The 22,605-nt window shown below is 36.2% G+C and overlaps 2 protein-coding genes across 2 annotated transcripts; both read left to right on the forward strand.

The window, feature by feature from the left end:
- Positions 2,609-3,773, forward strand: LOC109130866 (lissencephaly-1 homolog). Its single transcript, XM_019240944.1, has 6 exons — positions 2,609-2,816; positions 2,869-2,925; positions 3,017-3,100; positions 3,310-3,419; positions 3,501-3,578; positions 3,672-3,773. Exons 1-6 carry the CDS (start codon positions 2,609-2,611, stop codon positions 3,771-3,773), a joined length of 639 nt encoding a protein of 212 aa, XP_019096489.1.
- Positions 19,346-22,203, forward strand: LOC104767991 (receptor-like protein 12). The gene is made up of 3 exons (XM_019240755.1): positions 19,346-19,414; positions 19,547-21,890; positions 22,020-22,203. Exon 2 carries the CDS (start codon positions 20,001-20,003, stop codon positions 21,864-21,866), a length of 1,866 nt encoding a protein of 621 aa, XP_019096300.1. The 5' UTR covers positions 19,346-19,414; positions 19,547-20,000; the 3' UTR covers positions 21,867-21,890; positions 22,020-22,203.

Below are 22,605 nucleotides of genomic sequence, written 5' to 3' on the forward strand. Positions count from 1 at the left end.
TCATTATGTTATTGATGCAAAGCTTAAGCAGGTCATCACTGCTCTGACTAACAATCCTGCAGCTAAAAAACATTATTCTTTGGTCCAATCTGTATTAAGGAGGAAGTCAAAGATAGTAGTACATCGGGATCCTGCAGTGAAGAATTCCATTTTGCAATGGATGCATGGTTCTGGTACGGGGGACACTCAGGCGTGATGCAACTTACCAAAAGGTACGTGGTTTGTTCTATTTGAAAGGGATGGCCGGGGATATTCAGAACTATATCCGCAGTTGTAGTGTGTGCCAACAGTGTAATTACGACACTTCTGCTTATCCTGGTTTGTTGCAACCTCTCCCGATTCCTAAGACCATCTGGACAGATTTATCTATGGACTTTATTGATGGTCTTCCGGTATCTTATGGTAAATCGGTGATATTTGTAGTGGTGGATAGGTTGACGAAGGCAGCCCATTTTATGGCAATGGCTCACCCCTACACAGCTGTTTCATGGGCTCAGGTGTTTCTTGACATTGTTTTTAAGCTTCACGGGTGCCCGATGTCGATTGTGAGTGATAGGGATACTGTGTATGTTAGTAACTTCTGGCAAGAGCTCTTTTCCTTACAAGGGGTTGATTTAAAGTTCTTTAGCGCTTACCATCCTCAGAGTGACGGTCAAACCGAAGTGGTTAATCGTTGTGTGGAGACTTACTTTCGTTGCATGTGCAGCGACCGTCCTCAGTTGTGGAGTAATTTGTTACCATTGGCTGAGTATTGGTATAATACGACATTTCACATTGCTACTCAAATGAGTCCTTTTGAAGCTGTGTACGGACAGGCTCCACCTATTCACTTACTGTATTTGCCAAGGGAGTCTAAAGTAGTTGTGGTAGCAAGGAGCTTACAAGAACGTGAAAGTATGTTGCTAGTTCTGAAATTCCATCTTCTGAGAGCTCAGCATAGGATGAAGCAGTTTGCTGATAAGCATCGTTTAGAGTGCAGTTTGGAGCTAGGAGGCTTTGTCTTTGTGAAGTTGCAGCCATACCAACAAGGATCAGTGGTATTGCGTTCTAACCAGAAGTTGGCTCCAAAGTATTATGGACCATATAAGGTCATTGATCGTTGTGGTAAGGTCGCCTACAAACTACTGCTTCCGGAGGGTTCTCTTATTCATCCCGTTTTCCATGTCTCGCAACTTAAACCAGTGGTTGGTATGGTGCACACTTCGACTCAGTTACCGACAATACTCTCTGATGCTTTGATTAAAGAACCTGCAATGATTTTGGATGTCAAGATGGTGAAACGGCAGGGGCGTGCTGCGACGAAGGTGTTGGTTCAATGGACAAACGAAACTACAGAGGAAGCTACATGGGAGTTCCTATATGATTTACAACGTAAGTTTCCTACCTTTGAACTTTGTGGTCAAGGTTCTCCAAACAGGGGAACTTTGATATAGGGAATCTAGAACTGGCACGTGTAAGGGTTGGTTGGATGATGGACTAAGAGAGAGCACGTGTGGTTTACCAGCGGGAAGGATAACGGAAGGAAGTGTCAACGTTACTGGAAGGGAAGGAACGGCTTAGCACTGTTTGTCGACCGTTTGTCGCCTATCTATAAGAGCATATGTTAGCTCATTTTTCTTATTCAGCAAGATATTTTTCCTAAAGTTTTTAAACCCAGAAACTTCTATTCCTCATCATCTTGCTGGAGACTCTTGTAAGGTGAGAAGATGAATCTGCGTTTGTTCTGAACGTTGTTTCATTATTATCAATTAAGTGTTACTCTGTTTTCTCCTCTGTTTGTGTTATTACGATCTACTCTTGTTGATCTGGTTTATCGTTATCACAAGACTTGTCGGAAATTGTTGTTGGCATTGTGCAATTTCTTGTTTTTTTTTTTCTTTTTAATTCTATACTGCAATTTTATTTAGAATTTCTTTCTTTTGGATTATCTTGTAGTAATTTTTTTTTTAATGTTGTTGTTGTTGTTGCAGAGACGAAGAGTGTTTTATTTACTGTGTGATTTTATGCTCTCCTTATCTCGAGCTGCGGAGGTTTAGGGAGAATGTAAAATTAGAAAACCAATTTGCTGAATCTTTTTACTGCAGTAGTTCATGGAAGACCAATTTTTTTTCCTTTTCCTGCCGTCTATTGATCGCCTTACTTCGATAGCGTAAACTCTCTCCGGCAGTTTCCTCTAAATTCGGAATCGGCTGTGTGTTATGTTCGAGAGATGGCCACTTCCCTAGAGGGAAAAGATGCCGCCGCTTTTGAGATTAGCTGAGATTAACAGTTCCATCGCCCAAGTCCTTAGCTTTCGGCGTTACACTGTTGATTTTAAGCACTCCGAATCACTATATGAGGAGATTTGAGAAAGTAAGTATATGCTTAAGAACCAGACCGCTCAATGGTAGTCTGTATGTTCTGTTCACACTAGACCAAGGTGACATATTTTTGCTATGATTTTGTGTAATCTCAATCAATTCTATGAATATGTGTGTACAGGTGCAAAGCTAATGGACCACCCAGGTTTCTATGTTTCCCGAGACAGAGGATGCAGATGTGGAAAGCAACTCTAATTCTAATTCCGGCATCAGATGAGGATGATGGTCACTAGTCCAAGAGTAGAGAAATGTCTCAGCTTATGCAGAATATTAGCTTACCTTTTATTGAAGAGATTATAGAGGAAGACATTATCTGTAACCTCGATAGTAGAACGAAAGCCGATGCAGTTTCTCCCCATCTAACCAACTCTGATTCTAGCATCTTGGAAGCTTCTCCAAACATGGCTCCAACAGCTGATCATGATGATGATGTTCACAAGTCTGCAGAGAGTAGAGGTTGAGCAGAATTTTAGCTTACTGAAGTTAGCAACTCCTATTGGGGATACAGTTTCTTTCCCTATGGAGCATTTGGATTTCTCCAGAAAATTGCCTAATCATTCACAAGGTATCAGTGATGGAAATAAATTGAGACACACATATATAAGTTCTGTTTCAAATTTATGGTTGTTTAAAAGTTGCCTCCTTTGGTGTTGCAGATGACAAGGAAATTGTTGGAAGTGATCTCAAAGCACCACCAATTGGCATGCATTGGACTAATATGCATGTTGATCAGGTTCATGGTATAAGTTTGAGAGAATTTGGTGGCGGTTTGGCAAAACATCATCGTGATCTTTAATTGTGGACACAAAAAAGCTGTGTACTGCGGTATGATCTTTAATTGTTTAAGGGTGAATAAAATTTGCGTCAAGTTTCATTTTTAGTCAACAGACTAATCATTTAAATGAGCTGGATAAATCTATATACCTGAAGCTTTATATGAATGCTGCAGCTATTTTTGATTGCTCGGGAAGGTATGTAATCACTGGTTCGGATGACCGCCTTGTGAAAATATGGTCCATGGATATTGCAGACTGGCTGGCTACCTGTCGAGGGCATGAAGTGAGTTCCAAGTACTTTATCATAATTCTATCATTTATCAAGTGGGGCTTAAAAATTATGTTTTTTTGGTGCATATCTAAGGATGTGATAACTGATCTTGTTGTGAACTCGAACAGCACGTTCATCGCATCCGCATCAAAGGATTGTGTGATCCGTGTTGTAAGTTTTCTTGTATCATCTTCTGTTTATGTTTACATTATGGCTAACAGATAAAATTCTCCTTGTTGACTTAACCCATCTGGATTTTTGTAGTGGCGATTGCCAGATGGCTTACCGGTTTCTGTCCTCTATGAACATACTGGAACTGTTACATTCAGTCCCAAACCTGGATCCCCGTATCAGCTTCTCTCGTAAGGTTTTTTTTTCATATTGTTATTTTGGCATCATGTAAGCGGTTTGGTGTCAGTTCTATTTATTCGGTTGATAAGTTGTGGATTATTAGTTGATTTCCTAAGTCTATGGCTTTGAAGTTTTGAAACAACTAACATTTTGGCCACAAAGCATGCAGTTTAATATTCTTTTAGATGGAATATATGATGTTGAGTTTTTATTGAGGTGTGTTTCTCTACTACGTCATTCATCATGTCTTTGTGTTGTCTTGAGATTCTATTTGCTTTATTTCACCTCTTTATAAGCTGCTTGAACCATTTATTTCACCTCTTTAGGATATGGGATGCTCGAGCTTCCTAGTTTAATCCTAGGATATATGTCCCTAGGCATCCTAGTAATGACAGTGATTGCTTTACATCCCTAGTTAAATTTTTTTTTCTTTGATCTACATAAAGCTATAAGTGACTTTGGAATCCTTTTCCAAGAAACAGTAGTATCCCTTCTTCTAGTAATGCTCAGCAGAGTCACGGAATCATTTGCTGTGCATTCAGTGCTAATGGATCTGTCTTTGTCACTGGCAGCTGTGACACTAGTGCTAGAGTATACTGACACAGATAAGAATGATTCAGACCAGCCATATCATGAGTTGGATGTTCTGGCTGGACAAGAGAATGATGTTGACTATGTTCAGTTCAACTTCTTATGAGATCCTAATTTTCTTATCTTATTTTTTATTTTATTTTTGTGGTTCTTTCTAGTGGTTGTGTTGTAGGACATGGATTTTCTGTGTAACACCCATGAATCGAATTGTAAAAATTCGGTAAGGGTGTCGATCAACATAGGTGTTGGTGTCAATCGACACCTTATGCCAATGGGTCGATCCGGTCGATTTTAATTCTCCGGTTCGCGTGGTTGGTTTAGGAGAGCCCTCGACCCGAGTTTAAAAGAGAAAAGTCGACTTCCTTCATCTCTTTAGCTGCTTTTGACACTTCCAGAGAGAAAAGGAGAGGAGAGAGTTTTCCAAAGAGCGTTCTTGAGTTTTTGAAGATTCTTGTCCCTGTTAGTGTGTTTTTTCTTCCTGGAGAGTGAGGTTTCAAGGCTAGGGACGTGTAGGAAGGTTGCTGTGGTGCTAGTTTCGTCGTTTGGGACTTAGATCTCATTGTTTGACTAAAGTGAGTGCATGACCATGGCTTATCTAAGTTAAGATCTCTGTTTATGTGGTTTAGTGTGATATGTAATTGTTTTCATGTGAGTTCTATGCATTTTTCGTGAATCATGAGGCTTGGATTCGTTCATGAGATCGTGTGGGACAAATTGGAGAAGTTTGGAAGCGAGGTTCGGAGTTTCTGATCGAAGAGAAGCGATGCTCGACATGAGTGTCGATCGACACAAGGAGTGTGGAGGTGTCGATAGATGCAATTAGAGATTTTGTGAAATGTTGAGCATGTGTCGATCGACACAAGGAGTGTGTCGGTCGACGCTAGGGGATCTGCAATCGATCGACACAAATTGTGTGTCGGTCGACACAATCTTTGCTATGTGTCAGTGTCGATCGAGATCAGGAGGGTGTCAGTCGATCATACTAGGATTTTGTATGTCTATCCTAGTAGGTTCAATTAACCTTATGTAGTTGTAGTACTTAAGGTGTCAATCAAAATGGGATGATGCTATCACTCAAGATGCAATCAAGCAATCACAAGTTAAGAGTGAGTTTATATCTAACAATCCTAGAATAATCTGAATGCAAAACAGAAATGAACTACAAAACTAGAACAGAACATGCATGATAAGAAGCGAACATGAATAAGTAAAAGCAGAAACAAGTCTAAGCATGAACTGAACAATAAGAACAGAAACAGTCTCAAGAATGCAATAACAATCAGAAAGATATAAATCCTAAGGATGTGAGTAATTAATGTCGGCAGAAGTCTCATAGTCTACAAAGTGTTTAACATGTCACAAGCAAACTATCCCTAGACAATGAACATCACAACTTAGCTAATCCAATCTCTTGACAGAAGCTACTCAGACTCAAACACTTCCAAACCTAGCTCTCGCTAGAGAAACATGATCAAGCACGCATGACAAACAAGTTCATTCATGTCAACAAACACCCTAGAAAACTAATCTCTTAGGCTAGGAATGCAAGTCTCTGGCACTAGTTGGTCAGACATTTCATCAAACACCGTTTGGGTGTGGTAATGTCTAAGACCTAGTTCCAATTAATCAGAGAGAAACTAGTATTTCTAACTCTAGTCCAGAAGGGAATCATACGAATCTAAGCTAAAACACCCTATATACTAAGATTCTCCACCTAATCTATCACATCCTCAAGAACTCTAACACTACTCAGATCCAGAAATCATCATCACCTAGAATACAAACCCTGAAAACATTAAATCAAGCATAATCAAATAGATAAAAATGAAACAAACAACTTTGTAGAAAAAATCAAATGCAAAAACTAAATAAATTCAAAGATATCTGGATTACAAAATCAGAAAATGTTTTAGGTGGCTATAGAAACCTTAAGGTAAAAACGATATATCTCAGGTAAAGACTTAAAAGAGTATTTATAGCAAAACATGGAAAACCCTAAAACATAAAACGACAAGATAGAGAGGCGCATGTCTAACGTGGTCGGTCGAGTCGAATGTCATCTATTACATGCATGGTGGGTTGAATAGAATGACATCCATTCCAGGTGTGATGGGTCTAGTGGGATGACATCTATTCCAAGCGTGATGGGTCGAGTGCGGATGTCGTCTCTCCTTGGAGCATTGGTCGAGTCGCATGTCTGGAGTCGCATGACGTGAATCCTGGAGTCGTATGTCTGGAGTCGCATGACGTGAGTCCTGGGAGCGTCGGTCGAGTCGCATGTCTGGAGTCGCATGGCGTGAGTTCTAGAGTCGTGGGTCTGGAGTCGCATGACATGAGTCTTGGAGGTGGTGCTAAGGCTTCATTCGGTTCCAACAGTCTGGACATCTCCTAAAGACCTGAAATACTCCAAAATGCACAATGCAATATAGAATTTATGCGAAACTACCTAGGTACGCATTCTGTGCAAAAGAGACAATGTTGCAAAATAATGAGTTATTCTAGCTAAATGCATGATAAATACATGCTAAGGAGAGACAAAATATTGACATATCAGTCGACACCATCCTTCAACAACAACTGATCTTGTGATTGCTTTGTATATTGCATGGTTTGTTTTATTATTTGTTGTTTGTGGCATGAAGAGATCTTATTGCTTGTGTGTATAGCCCAGTAGATGGGAGGATTGCCTCACTAAGTATATCTGGTAATACTTACGCCTCTATTTTGTGTTGTGGCGCAGGTAAAAGGGAAAATGTGATTGTGGAATAAAAGCTGTGAAGAGAAGGATGTTTTAGAGGCTTGGTTGATTGCTTTGTATCTTTGATAGGATGCTAAAGTGGAACTTAGTTGTCTAGAACGGATGTTAGGATGCTGGTTCTATGATTTTTTTTTTATGCTTTGGATTGTTTCTGAATTGGTATTATGTTATTCGTTGATTCGCTATTGGTTTATTGGATTTGTTTTGTGTTATCCGTTGTTGTTTAATTGGGGTTAGGTTGCTAGTGAGTATGAGATCACTAGATATTAGGATATTAAAAAAGAAAACGGTTCTGGTTGTTTCATTATGTGTATGACAACTCAAAAGACAAGAATGTTCCAAAATCTACCAATTCATGGTGTGTTTCCCTGCTGCAAGTAGATAAATCTTGCAATTATTGTTAATTTTTCTTCTTTTCCTAATGCTTTGGAGTTTACCACAATCACTGTAAGTTATGTCATTATAGCATAGTTACATGCTCTCGTCATGATGGTTGTACAATCTTTTGGATCCCAAGATCACGGAGATCGCATGTAACATCCAATTTGCCCAAGATAAATTAAGACATTCACTACATTCTATATACTTTTCATATTGTTTTCTATGTCTTTCAGGAGGAAAACTGCCAATGGACACAAGCATTTCATCTCACGGTTCCTCCTCTGCCCCAGCCTCCTCAACTTCCTAGATGGGGGCCACGCCTACCTATACCTCGTTGGGTTAACTTGATAACTTGGAGTCTGGATAAACGTTTTGTACTTGCCGCTATCTTGGTTTATACTATTTTGACACTTTTGAATTGTTGGCTAAATGCTTGTGCAGGCTGATTTCTTAGAGCGCTCCGCTCTTACTAATTAACTAGAATCATTTTCTATGTTAAAGATTGTAGAATATGCGTGTGGAATGCCACTGGTCGTAGCTTGGTACATTCTTTGACTGGCCATACAACATCTGTGAGTTCTTGATCCCTTATGTGTATTCCTCTTACTACCATGGGTTTGGTGGACAATCTTTAAGGCATGTTTAGTAACTTCTATCAATATGTTAGTTATACATGTTTTTTTGTAGGCATATGATATGGACGTCCATCCCTTCAATCCTCGGATCGCTATGAGTGTCGGCTATGATGGAAAAATTATAGTGTGGGATGTAAATTTTGCTTTCACCATTGTTCGCTTCTTTTTTTTTAATGTAATGTTAAATTATATTCAAAAGAAAATAAACATATTTACAACTAGTGCAACAGTTTCTGAAAAAAGAATCCTACATCTGACTAAGCTAAACCAGCCGAGATTTTAGCCAAAGTTGATATGGTTCATCATAGCGTCGATCCCCCATCTTCCCAATTGCAGTAAGTTGAGCCTTCATCTGCTTATTTGCCCAATCAATGAGACGCTGAGGTGGTGTTGATGCTTCCTAATGCCGTCACCCATTACGTTCTTGCCAAAGAGTATAAACAACCGCTTGGAAAACAGATCGTCGAAGAAAAGCTTCCACCCGTGGTTGTTGCTGATTCGAGATAGAAGTAAGATTTGTCTCCCAGTCAGTCGTATATTGTGTTCGAAAGAGCCCTTTTGCCAAAGCAGCCCACACCTGAGTAGCATAATGGCAAGAAAAGAAGAGCAATATGTTAGTTAAAGTTGATAGCTTATTGTTCTTATCTCCGACCCGCAGCCAATACAGTTTAGACCTCTGTTTCAGGAACTTCTCCTCTAGCTGAGCTAGAAAATCCCATCGAGTGTATGCAACATTCTCATCCGCCATCGCTTGGACAGAGGGGTGGTCCAAAGTCTCCTACTGTCGCTGACACAATGTGGTATAAGCCTACTTCACACGCTTTACAAGGGAACTGAAGCGCTCCTCGGCCAACGTCCGGAGCGAAGGTTTTAATCCTTTTAGCTTCTTGGAAAATCGAAACAGGGTTGAAGTCCACAAGAAATGCAGCTGTGTAGCTTGCCAATACATATCAACCAAAGGATAAAACTCCTCCATCTAGGTTAAAGCATTAATAAACTTAAAAGGTTTGCAAGAGGTTGAACCACTAGTGTCAGCTTTCAACAAAACTCGATAATGCAGATGATCAGAGCAGCCACCAGCTTCAAAAACACTGTAAGACTGCGGGAAAGATCTTGTCCATGCGTCATTGATTAAGACACGATCAAGTTTTTTCAAAATCAGATCATTCTCCCACTTGTTGCACCAAGTAAAAAGGGGACCATGGAACACCATATCCGAAACAAAGCAGTAGTTGGTCATATCCTGGAAATCCTGCATACCACTTGTTACAAATGGATGGTCATCAACCTGAGAATGCTCTGCCATGTCTAAAGTTTCATTGAAGTCTCCAAATAGAATCCAAGGTTTAGTTTGAATAATTGGAGAGTCGTAGTGATCTCGCAATTCTTGCCAAAGAACCTTTCTCTGCTCCACTTTGTTCAAAGCATAGACAAAAGAGCAAAAAAACTCTTCCTCTTGATCTGGAAGTCTCACCGAGCAAGTTATCAATTGCTCACTCTAATAAAACGGACTAAGTCGCACATCTGATTGCCACAGAACCCATATACGACCTCGTGGATTATGTTCATAATTCGTCATAACTGTCCAGCCTCGAAAGAGCTTACTCTGCAACCTCTGAGCCTTGCTCTCTCGCACTCGAGTCGAAAACCACTTCCTGCTATCCACTGCTTAATTACGGAATGTTTTAAAATTTTATTTAAGCCGTGAACATTCAGAAAAAAACTTGACATTAAGGTTTATGAGGAGGCTTCCCACTCAGATCCTTAGGAGTATCCCTAACAGAAGGAGCAAGAAGGTTGGAAACTATTTTATGAGCTGATTTGGACTGACGAGGTAGAGATGGGCGCAGTTGTACTTCTTGGTGAGCACCACGAAGTTTTCCTGTAGGTCACGTGCCTAGGTCGAGTTGTTGAGGTGGTAAAACTGGTGCATCCGTAACAGCTGAAGAATCTGCCAATGGTGCATCCCCTTTTTCCTCGAGGCTAGGACCCTCGTCATTATCCTCCTCCTCTCCAAACACCGAGTATGAATTTGAAAGAAGAGAAACCGACGCAGAGGTTAAATCTGCAGGGCGTTTCCCCGGACTACTACGACCAGATTTTGGAGTGATCCAACCCTCTTCCCCCTCTCCAGCAACCCCCTCCAACCCGGTGGAATTGTCAACACCACGGTCATTACCCTCCTTAGATACCTCAGGGACACCCTGTCGTGTAGCAACCACAGGGGCATTCACTTCACCCGACACCGAGACTGATAAACTCTGTTTCTCCAAATCTTGTTCAGCTGATCCTACCAAACATGTTATGCTAAGATTCTACCAAACATTGTTCGCTTCTTCTTCATATTTTTATTTTTTTAAACTCTTGTTCTCTTTTTCTAGATATAGAAAGGCGCATATGCATAATTATAAAGATAATGATGAGATAAACAACTTTATAAAAAGAAGTAAATGCAATTATTGAGATTACATGTTTTAGGTGGCTGCAAAAATCCTAGAGACAAAAATGTCACATCCTTTGGTCAATGACCAGGGTGGCTGTTTATAGAAAAGGAAGAAAGTCCTAGTTAGCTAGAAGAAAAAAATAGAGAGTCGGTGGCTTTCACTCAACCATGTGCTCAACTGGGTGATCGTCCGAGTGCATGGTCGAGTGGTTGGTCGAGTAGCTCTAGATCTAGGATGATATCTGTTCAGGAAAATAGCGATGACTCTTGGATCACACTTCTGATTGGCCTGAAATCACCGGAATTGGAATTCTAACTCGATTTGCTACAACTGTGATGAAGAACGCTGAAGCTGAATCTCAACATAAGATCTTCATTTGATTCGATTTTTGAGGGGCTCATCATGAATCTGACCAAGTGCTCTACCGTGTGCCTATCGAGTGGGATGGTCGAGTGCCATCTTTTCCCTTCTTGATGCTTCTAATCCTTTTTGTTTAGCTCCAAAAATAACACCAAATCGTTCTTTAGTGTTTTAGAGCTCCAAAACACCTAATAATACTCCACATGCACAAATGTACGCAATGCATGCTCCTAAACAACCTATATGCACAAACTGGATAGAAATAGCTTTAAAACCTAAGAAAATACTTCTATTCTAGATTATATTTTTTTTGTTAATGTAGTATTTTAATACTAATTTTCTAATATGCTATTTTGTTAATTTTAGTGATTTAGGCCTTGATTCGTAATACACTTTTAAGACCTTCAAAATGTTTAAAGCCTTAACAGCCATTTTTTTGCCAATCACACTTTTTTGCTTTTAATTTTTCTAAAGATTTAAAACCTACTTTTTCTAAAGCCACTTTCTCTCTAGAAAGAATATTCAGAGACCTTATTATTGGAACGGATGACGGGTGGGTAGTTGGAAATAGTCCCAATGAGTATGTGCCAGTGCAAGTTATGGGACTCACACACAGACCAAAGTAGATGAATCTGACATGGGCGGTGACCACGAAGAAAATTTTCATGTACTTCCACACTTTTCAGAACAATGCCACAATATGTTAAGGATGTGGTCGGAGGTTTTTAGCAAATTATGCAGCAAACTCAAAGAAAAATATGGTTTGCACGGCACATCTAACATGTCTGCCAAAGAGAGTGTTGCTATGTTTCTACACATGTGTGGACATAACATAACATAAAGGAATGCAATGTGCACATTTGGGCATTCAGCTGAGATGGTCTCCAAAAAAATTCATGAAGTTCTTAATGCAGTTGTGTTGATGGCCACTGATATGTTTGCACCAAATCTTACAGCTCTTACGCAAGTTCATCCAAAATTGCAAGCTTTCCGACGTAATTGGCCATATTTTAAAGGATTTATCGGTGCAATTGATGGATCACAAGTACCTGTCATGGTTTCTGGACAACAAAAACAAAGATACTGGAATAGGCACGGCGATATAACTATGAATGTAATGCCCCGACTGCCAACCTCTCCGTGGGCCCTATATCCAATCCCAGTCCATAAGCCCACCTTCCATAATGGACCTCACGTCCTCTCACTAGGCCCGTGAGACCATCCATATCCAACGGTCGGTTTGCTACGTACGGGAAGCTTAAAAGACTTGTTACCATCCCTACAAATCACCACATGATCTTTCTCTGTGTTTTGTCCTCACTCGCACAGTTCCGACAGTCACTTCCCGGAAGGTCACCCATCCTGAGACTATTCCAGCTCAAGCAAACTTAACTTTGGAGTTCTCTCAGGACCCTTGACCGAAAAGATAAGTGCACTTTGGTGACATAGGTGGCCAAATCAATTCTTTTAAACCTCTCGAAAAGTCTCTGAAACCGGGGTGTCACAATTCACCCCCACTAACAGATCGCAACGTCCTCGTTGCGAACCAAGACCGTCACCCCCTGACAATATTAGTCCACTCGACTCCACACTCATCTGGGTTCGTCTCTGATACCACTTGTAACACCCCGACCACCAACCTCTCAGTGGGCCCCATGTCCAATCCCAGTCCATGGACCCACCTTCCTTAATGGGTCTCACGTCCTCTCACTAGGTCCATGAGCCCATCCATATCCGACGGTCTACGTCCAGGAGGCTTTAAAGACTTGTTACCGTCCCTACAAATCACCACATGATTTTTTCCTGTGTTTTATCCTCACTCGCACAATTGCGTCAGTCACTTCCCGGAAGATCACCCATCCTGAGACTATTCCAGCTCAAGCACGCTTAACTCTGGAGTTCTCTCAGGATCTTGGACAGAAAAGATAAGTGCAGTTTGGTGACATAGGTGGCCAAATCAATTCTTTGAAACCTCTTTACAAGTCTCTGAAACTGGGGTTTCACAATGAGCATCCTCGCAATATGTAACATAGACATGATGTTTACATATATTTATGTTGGTATTCCCGTATCTGCACATGATGCCAAAGTTCTCTCGCTTGCTATAGAAAGTGATTCTGATTTTTCACACCCACCTGATGGTAAATATTACCTCGGAGATTCAGGATATGCATTACGTCGTGGATTTCTTTGTCCATATAGAGGAGAACGATATCACCTATCTGGTTATAGAAACCAACCAAAGAGAAGTTATAAAGAAATGTTCAATCGTCGTCATTCATCACTTCGATCTGTTATTGAGAGAACAATTGGAGTATGGAAACGAAAATGGCGAGTCATGAGAGCTGAAGCGAGATATAAGCTCGCAACAATGAGAAAAAAAAAATTGTGGTGACTATGGCCCTCCATAATTTTGTTCGCAATTCACATATTGAAGATCCCCATTTTCAATCAGAATGCGTACATGCCCCAAATGAGGAAGAACTTCATTAGTTTGAGACAATACATGGAAGGTGTCCCATGATGAGATTGCTAGTGTTATGTGGGCTAGTCGTCACTAGTTTTTATATTTTTGCATTATTTAAATTTTAATAACTTAATAAATTGATGTCTACAACTTCAATTATTTATTTCTTATTCTTATAGTTGTTTGTTTTTAATTAGTTTGCAAACAAAATCGCATATTTGATTGACTTATATTTTTCAAAATTTTAATTTATCATTAATAAATTTTATTTTGTCATTAAAGTGCTATATGAATTAATTTCTGACATAATATATATTTTATACAATCTTAATTAAATCAGTTTTATTTGATATATTTTATATTGGTGTTGTTAAAATAGTAAGCTGAAGATTTAACCATATTGAAATATCATATTAATGATATTTTAGTTTTTGGTATTATCAATTCAACTTTGTCATGTCATATAACTCGTCCTATAATATAACCTGTTTGTGTTATTTTGAAAGTTTAATATGTTTCAGTATTCATACTTTTAAACTTTTTATTAAGTTTAGATATATCAGTTATAATATTTAAAACTTCTTAAAATTTTAAATTTTACTATGTACGGTTAAATTAAACCCAAATTAAATTCGTGATATACCATGGAACAATATTTGTTTAATAAAATCTTAATTAAGTTTGGCATACATATTGGTGTTGTTAAAAAATATTAAAGTAAAAATTTAGGAGAATTTGTTAGAAATGCCCTTTTTGAAATAATCCTTTTCAAAAATACCTTTTCTTGAATTTTTTCCATTTTGCCCTTTACATAATTACAATATATTAAATTATTTTTTAGAATTTTTTTTTTAGGTTTGGGTTCTCCAATTTACATTTAGTGTATAGTTTTTAGAGGGTAGGATTTAGAATTTGGGGTTTAGGGTTTATAATTTAGTCATTTTATATATTAAAAAGGGGTATTTTTGAAAATAGACACCATGAAAGGGTATTTTTAAAAAGTGACATAGAAAAAGAGGTATTTTTGAAAATCCTCCAATATTTAACCCATATTGAAGTATCGGATTAATGATATTTTAATTTTTTATTATTATTGATTCAAAATCGTCCCGTCAAATATATACTCGTCATGCAATATAACTCCTCTATGTTAATTAATTTTTTTAAATATTTTTAAATATTCATAATTTGAACTTTTTATTATGTTTAGATATATCACTTATATATTTTAAACTTCTTAAAATTTTAAAATTTACTATATACGGTAAATTTACTATATATATATATATATATATATATTGAACACACACTTTTTACATTAATTGACTAATATATGTTCATTTTCAGATAGTAGAGAAAGTTAACTAAAATTGTTTGGATATGAATATAAACATTTAATGGCATTCAATGCCATTAAATGCTCATAGTTTCCAAAACATATTTAATCGTCAAAATACTCTACAAAAATACTATCATAGACGCATAGATGATAAAAAACAGAAGTTAAATGCATGCTAAAACATAGCAAAATACAGAGACGTTAAGACTATAACATATCGTTTACTAGCCAAATTCTTACATTTGTAATGCAGCTCGATCACTGGTATGATTGTGCATGTTTTCAGTGGATTAGTCATTTACCACTAGACTATAGTAAGCATTTCCATGTTAGAGCTGCTTAAAGAATTTTTATTTCATAAGAAAACGAGACTCTTGGAGAAGATATGTAGTAATCTTGAGAGTAGCTTCCAATCGAAAATAGGATTTTTGCGCAATTCGGTTAATCTCCACATGAGTTAGAATTGTAGTCTCCCTTGCTCTTTTTTCTCAATAACACTTAAGAGTCTTAGATCAATATGAAGAGACATCTTTTTGTGATATTTAGATGCAACACAACATTATAATGTAGAAAAATTGACTAGAATCAAAAGAAAGATTTTAAGTCAGCCGAAATCAATTCATGAAAAATAGACCTCAAAAAATCAATAAGACCAAAGACAATCCAAAATATCAAAAATACAAAAATACAAAAATAAATAAAAAACAATAGGATTAAAGAAAATAGTTGGAGATAAAAGAGAAGGACGAAACTGTTGGGGAAAAAAAAGAAAAAGAGAAGGATGAAACTCAATAATAATGAAATGTGACGCAGGCCACCACTAAAAAACACAATCTCGATTTATGTAATCTCAAAACTATGAACCAAGTCATCTTGGTCTAGCGGTAAAAGGAGAAAAGTCTCGTCACCTAAATTTGAGCAGCATTGGTCACGGGAATTCAAAAATTAACCTGATTTCCCCCGATCTCAAGATATTAGTTTTTGGACCTAGTTAGAAAACCTTTAGAATCACTCTGAGTTATAAAAAAAAACCTCAAAACTACTACTTTTATGCTCTCTTTATTTGACTGACAACATATTATCTTTGTATAGTTGTGGTTTTGCCGCTTTTTTCTAGTATTAGTTGCAAACTGAATATGCTAGTTACCCCTTCTGCATATATTTTTGTCATTTATTTTCCATTGGATTTATTTGAGATAGTGAAGTAATTAATATCTTCATATTTTAGTTGTTGTAGTTTTTGTTTTTATTTTAAACTAAGGGCTTGATTCGTTCTCGCATAACCATCCGCAAATGCTAGGTTTGCAGTTGCTAGCGTTTTAAAACAATCATACTTATCGCTTGATATAGGCATATAGCTAGAATTCAAAAGCTCAGGTGTTTGTGGCAGCGGAGGTTGTGGATGGTTTTTGATTCTTTTTTTTTATATATTAATAATATTAATTTATTAGAAATTCAAAAAATATAGTTTTATTGTTGAATACTATCATAATAAATTCTTATATATATATAATTATACTAGATGATGCCCGCGTAATAACGCGGGTAAAAAATTGAAAAAAAATATTAAGAACAATTAAGTAGTAATGTACATGTTTTTAAATTTTATCTTGTAACATTTTAATATTGAATATGAACCTCTCATATTTGATTTTAATACTCTCTCGGTTCCATTATATAAAAGGTTTAAGGCTTTTTTTGCTTTATTATATAATATTTTCTCAAATTTCTATGTCCAATTTTTATTAATATAACAATTTATGACTATTTGAACTATGCAGTATATTTTTCTGTCGGTTGAATTTTTATAAATAACATAATATTTATTGTTTATTAATTTTTTTCATCTTATTTTTATTAATCGTTGTGCTTTTTTAACCCAAAAACTCTTATAGGGCAAGGAGTACTATTTAAATATATATACCATCATAATAAACCATATTTTAAATTTAATTACACATTTCATTTTATTGCATAGAACTATATATTTTATATCAAACATACTTAATACATCATATCAAATATATATCTTAGTAAGAATAGAAAATACAAATAAAAATTAACAAAATGTAATTCGCAAAAAAAAACTGAATCGACATTTTTGAAGATATATTTGTTATATTGTTATATTGTTATCTCATAAGTACTAATTTTACCTCATGTCTTAATCAATTTTACATGAGTGAAATTTATAAAATAAAAACATTTTATAAAGATATAAAGACATTCTCATAAAATAACTGAAGATTCAGTCCTGTAAATTATAATTTATTTTGAATTATCTTATGTTATGACATATGCATTACAGAAATACATGTGTTGAAATTATAAAACTAAACATTAAAAATTACTAATATTCTTAAATGATTTTTTAAAAAATGATACATATTAACATTTGAAAATTTTTACAACTAAAATAAATTTCATCGTTAGACATTCAGTTTAGTAATCACATTTAACAATCTATTTCATCTTAAAACCATAATTCACTTCTTCATGGATTAGAGTAAAAATTTTAATAACAAAAATAATATGAGCATCATATGAGATAATATGTATATTGATTAGTATTTTAAATTTAACAATAAAAATAATAAAAAAATTATTTAACATCGACAAAATTTTTGGAATCCAAAAATATCCTAAATATTATTGTTCTATATGTCATAATTTCATAAGTAATATTTTGTCAATTTCATCAATTAACCAAAAATTCATTCCTACAAACTCATTTTTTCTTTTCAGGTTTCTCATATTACGACATGCATTAAAGTCGTTAAAATAAGACATGTAAAACTATACTAATACACATCATCTAGGAATTTTTTTTTAAGTTCATTATTTTTTCAAGGTTTTGTGTACTTACTTGTTTATATATTATCTCATAAGATTTATATTATCTCATACAATAAAAAAAAATTATATTACAACGATAAATACAATTTATATCCGAGTAAAATTATGTTAGATAACTCATGTTATTCTTTTAACTTTGTTGTTCATTATTTATTGATTAATATATATGCTTAATAAATTAAATTTTTTCTTAGACATGACAAATTTTATTGAGAACACACATATAATATAATTAGCATACAATGAAAAATATATTGATTTTGTTAGTTTTCCTTTTTGATTCAGAAAAATAAATTTACAATGAAAAATATATTGATTTTGTTAGTTTTCCTTTTTGATTCAGAAAAATAAATTTACAATGAAAAATATATTGATTTTGTTAGTTTTCCTTTTTGATTCAGAAAAATAATTTTTTAAAAATATAAACATGCAAAATTCTGTAAATCTAATTTTTTTTAAAAATTTTGACATGTGTCAACATCTAATCAATATATTTGACATGTGTGACGATCTTGTCAGTGAGTAACTTTGACATCAAGCTTTTGAAAAATTTGATACGTGTCAACATCTAATCAATATATTTGACACGTGTCACGATCTTGTTAATGAATAACTTTGACATCAAGCTTTATATAATAAGATATATATATATATATATATATTTACAACTACTAAAATATTTCTTGTACATAAAAAAATATTTGAAATATCTTAAAATATATTTTTTTAGTTATAACAATACTGCTTTTTCTATATAAATTATATATATATATATATATGTATTTTTGGTAACATTTCTGTTACGCCGCTATTGTTACTACTGTCAACCGAACACAAATCACCAGCAAATTCACCGATTTTAAAATGTTATATCAATCGTTCAAATCGTTTAATAACGTTTAAAACCGCGTCTGTCCACTTCCGCAAAATCCCGAAGCCACAACCACTTTGTTTAAACTAGTCAGGCCCTAAGTGAGGTTTTAATGATCGATCCAAAAAGAAACTAAACCAAATGAATCACCAACACTTTCGAAGTTAATGTTGTAACTTATTGAGTCTCCAAAGTCACGTTTCAGACCCAAAGCAAGAAAGAATTGGTAGAATGGTAGAGTTAAACGATACGATGGTTAGTGTGTGGTTTTAAAAGAATGTATTGTATCCAATCATCTGGACTAGTCAACAAAGTAAGCAGCCACTGAAATCAACGACAACATTTAATACATTGATTTTTTCAGACAAAATTCAATTAATAATATCATCCTGTCTCGATTAATGCCACTAGGAACTCTGAAAGTCTTCGAGGAAAAAATTGCTTATGGACCACCACCAATTAAGTTAATAGATGACTTGTTAGTCAGTCAACCCGAGTGTGTTATCTTTATTATGTATAAGAAAGAGATATATGAGAATGAAACCATGTTATCATCACAAATTCCATTTTCTTGATTTTCCATTGTTGATACTCAAGAAACTTTAAAAAAAAGTTTTAAAAAAAAACCTAAAAGAAAATATGAAAGGCTGCTCTTGGAACTCAATCAGTCTCATTTTTGTTACTCTTTTCTCTCTCTCTTTTTCTTCACTTCTATTTACTAAGACGTGTTTGCGGCACACTTGTGTCATCCAGAACAAAGAGACGCGATTCTCGGGTTGAAGAACGAGTTTGAGATTCAAAAGCCTTGTGTTGAAGGGACTCTAAAGACGGAGTCATGGGTGCATAACGTCGATTGTTGTTCTTGGGATGGTATCAGATGCGATACAAGGTTTGGGGATGTGATCAAGCTGAACCTTAGCTACAGCTACCTCCATGGCCAGCTCAATTCCAGAAGTAATATTTTTAGGCTTCAAAACCTTCGTTTTCTAGACCTTTCAAATAATTATTTCAGTGGTCAAATCCCATCTTCGCTTGGAAACTTTTCTAAACTCACCACTCTCGACCTTTTTCTCAAAATCATTTCAGTGGTCATATCCCATCTTCGCTTGGAAATCTTTTGCATCTAACCTATCTTTCCCTCAGTCAAAACAGTTTTACTAGTGGTGGCATCCCATCTTCACTTGGTAACCTTTCTCATCTCACCCTTCTATCCCTCAGCGGTAACAATTTTGTTGGTAAAATCCTATCTTCACTTGGAAATCTTTCTCATCTCACCGATCTTTCCCTCTGTGAAAACAATCTTTCTGGTGAAATCCCATCGTCACTTAAAAATCTTTTGCATCTCACCTTTCTCGATCTCTCACAAAACAACTTGGTTGGTGAATTTCCATCTTTTTTTGGCAGTTTTAATCAGTTGGTTTTCTTAGATGTTGAAAACAACGAGTTTAGTGGTAACTTACCCTTTACACTACAAAATCTAACAAATCTGTTATATTTATCACTCGACAACAACAAGTTCACAGGCACGCTTCCTCCTAACATGAGCTCACTCTCCAAATTGGAGTTCTTTTACGCCAGGGCCAACGCTTTCACTGGAACTATCCCTTCTTCTCTTCTCAACATTCCTTCTTTACTCTATTTTGACGTGAGTTATAACCAACTCAACGGCACTCTTGAGTTTGGGAATATATCTTCATCACTAGAAGACTTAAGCCTTGGATATAACAACTTAAATGGACCAATCCCCAAATCCATTTCCAAATTAGTCAACCTATGGATACTTGACCTCTCCCATCTCAACACCCAAGGCTCAGTTGACTTTAGCATCTTCTTGCATCTCAAGTCCCTCAACGATCTTCGCTTATCCAATCTGAACAGCACAACTACAATTGACTTGAATGCATTCTTGTCAAGTTTCAAGTCACTACAAACGTTGGACCTCTCAGGGAACCATGTTTCAGCCAGAAACACCAGTTCAGTTTCAGATCCTCCATTGTTATCGCAGTTTAACTTGTCAGGATGTGGTCTCACTGAGTTCCCAAAGTTCCTAAAAACCCAAGACACAATGACGATTTTAGACATTTCCAACAACAAAATCAATGGTCAAGTTCCTGGCTGGTTATGGACGCTACCAAATCTGGATTCTGTGTATCTTTCCAACAACACTTTCATCGGTTTCCAAAGACCAACAAAACAAAGACTGTATTCTACCTGGAAATCATCTATGAGATACTTGTTTGGCGCCAACAACAACTTCACCGGATATATTCCATCTTTCATATGTGGGTTGCACTCTCTAACCGTTCTGGATTTATCTAACAATAAATTCAATGGTTCAATCCCTCGTTGCATGGGAAATTTCAGTACGTTTCTTGAAGTTCTAAATCTTAGAAAGAATCGTCTTCATGGAGGTCTTCCAGAGAATATATCTGCAAGCGTAAAGTCACTTGACGTTGGTCATAACCAACTGGTGGGAAATCTTCCAAGATCTTTGGTCCTTATATCTTCTCTTGAAGTTCTCAATGTGGAAAGCAACATGATCAATGACACGTTTCCTTTCTGTTTAAGTTCTCTGCAAGAGCTACAAGTTCTTGTCCTTCGTTCAAATGCATTCCATGGACCGATACAACAAGCCGGGTTTTCTAAACTACGAATCATCGACATATCCCATAATCACTTCAATGGAACATTGCCTTCAAATTTTTTTCTCTATTGGACTGCAATGTTTTCACTTGGGAAAACTGAAGATCAGTCTAACAGAGGGTATATGGGTACAAGCTATTACAGTGATTCAATGGTTTTGATGATTAAAGGCGTAGAAATGGAGATGGTACGAATCCTAAATATCCTTACATCGATTGACTTTTCTGGAAACAAATTTGAAGGAGAGATTCCAACGTCCATTTGTTTATTGAAAGAGCTTCATTTGTTCAATATTTCAAACAATGCTTTCACTGGTCACATCCCATCAAGAATGGCAAACTTAAGAGAGCTCGAATCGTTAGATGTTTCTCTAAACAAGCTTTCAGGAGAAATTCCACAAGAGCTAGGGAAACTCTCCTACCTTTCATACATGAACTTCTCCCATAACCAGCTTGTAGGTCTAGTACCAGGAGGCACTCAGTTTCTAACACAGTCTTGCTCTTCGTTCGAGGACAACCCGGGACTCTTTGGCCCTTCACTTGAGAAAGTTTGTGTAGAAATTCACGGGAAAACATCGCAAGAATCTGATATACCAGAACTAGAAAAAGATGAAGAAGAGGTGATAAGTTGGAAAGCGGCTGCAATTGGATTCATACCTGGTATTTCTTTTGGATTGACGATGGGATACATATTGGTTTCCTACAAACCAGAGTGGTTCATGAACCCTTTTGACCGAAACAAACGCAGAAGCATAAGCACCTGACCATAACTCATCAGAGTCAGAGAGGTAATTTTCTGAATTTATAAAAGTTATATATATATATATATATATATATATATTTTCTTTGTTTAACAAATAGTCTTTATATATAAAAGTCTATATATATTAACGTATCAGCATTTCTTTTGTTTATAGCCTTATGAAACCCACACTGAAGAATATCGAAGAAAAGAATCAAGCAATCTAAGCAAACCGACTACATAGAAAGAAGTTCGGAAATAAATTTAGCTATATCGAAATATTTTTTTGTTTTGTATGTGGATGAATCAGATTATCAAGTTTGAAATTTTAATTAGTTGTTGTATTTGGGTCATGTTCATGTGTTCCTCATCACTATGATCTTTGTTTGTCTTTTTTTTTTTTTTTTTTTTTTTTTTTTTTTCTCTCAAGCACTCCATTATAATTAGATTAAAGGTTTACAAGCTTCCTTTGAAGAGGAGCCAAATACACCAATAAACTTACACAAGAGGATAAAATAAACTACAATCAATAATCTTAAACCATACAACAAACAAGCTCTAAGGCTTGGCTTGAAACCATAACATTGAGAAGATAAACGAAGGGGACAACAAGTCCTGAAGATAAAGAGTTGCCCCACAGAGGGAGGCCGCTCGTAGTGAAGGATGACCGACCACTGCCACATAGTCAGCCATTTTGATACCCGTTGACGTTGCAAAAGAACGAACTCGGTATTTAGATTCCGTACATGCACTAAAGGTCC

The sequence above is a fragment of the Camelina sativa genome, chromosome 19 (assembly GCF_000633955.1).
Source record: "Camelina sativa cultivar DH55 chromosome 19, Cs, whole genome shotgun sequence".
Taxonomy (NCBI): Eukaryota; Viridiplantae; Streptophyta; class Magnoliopsida; order Brassicales; family Brassicaceae; genus Camelina; species Camelina sativa.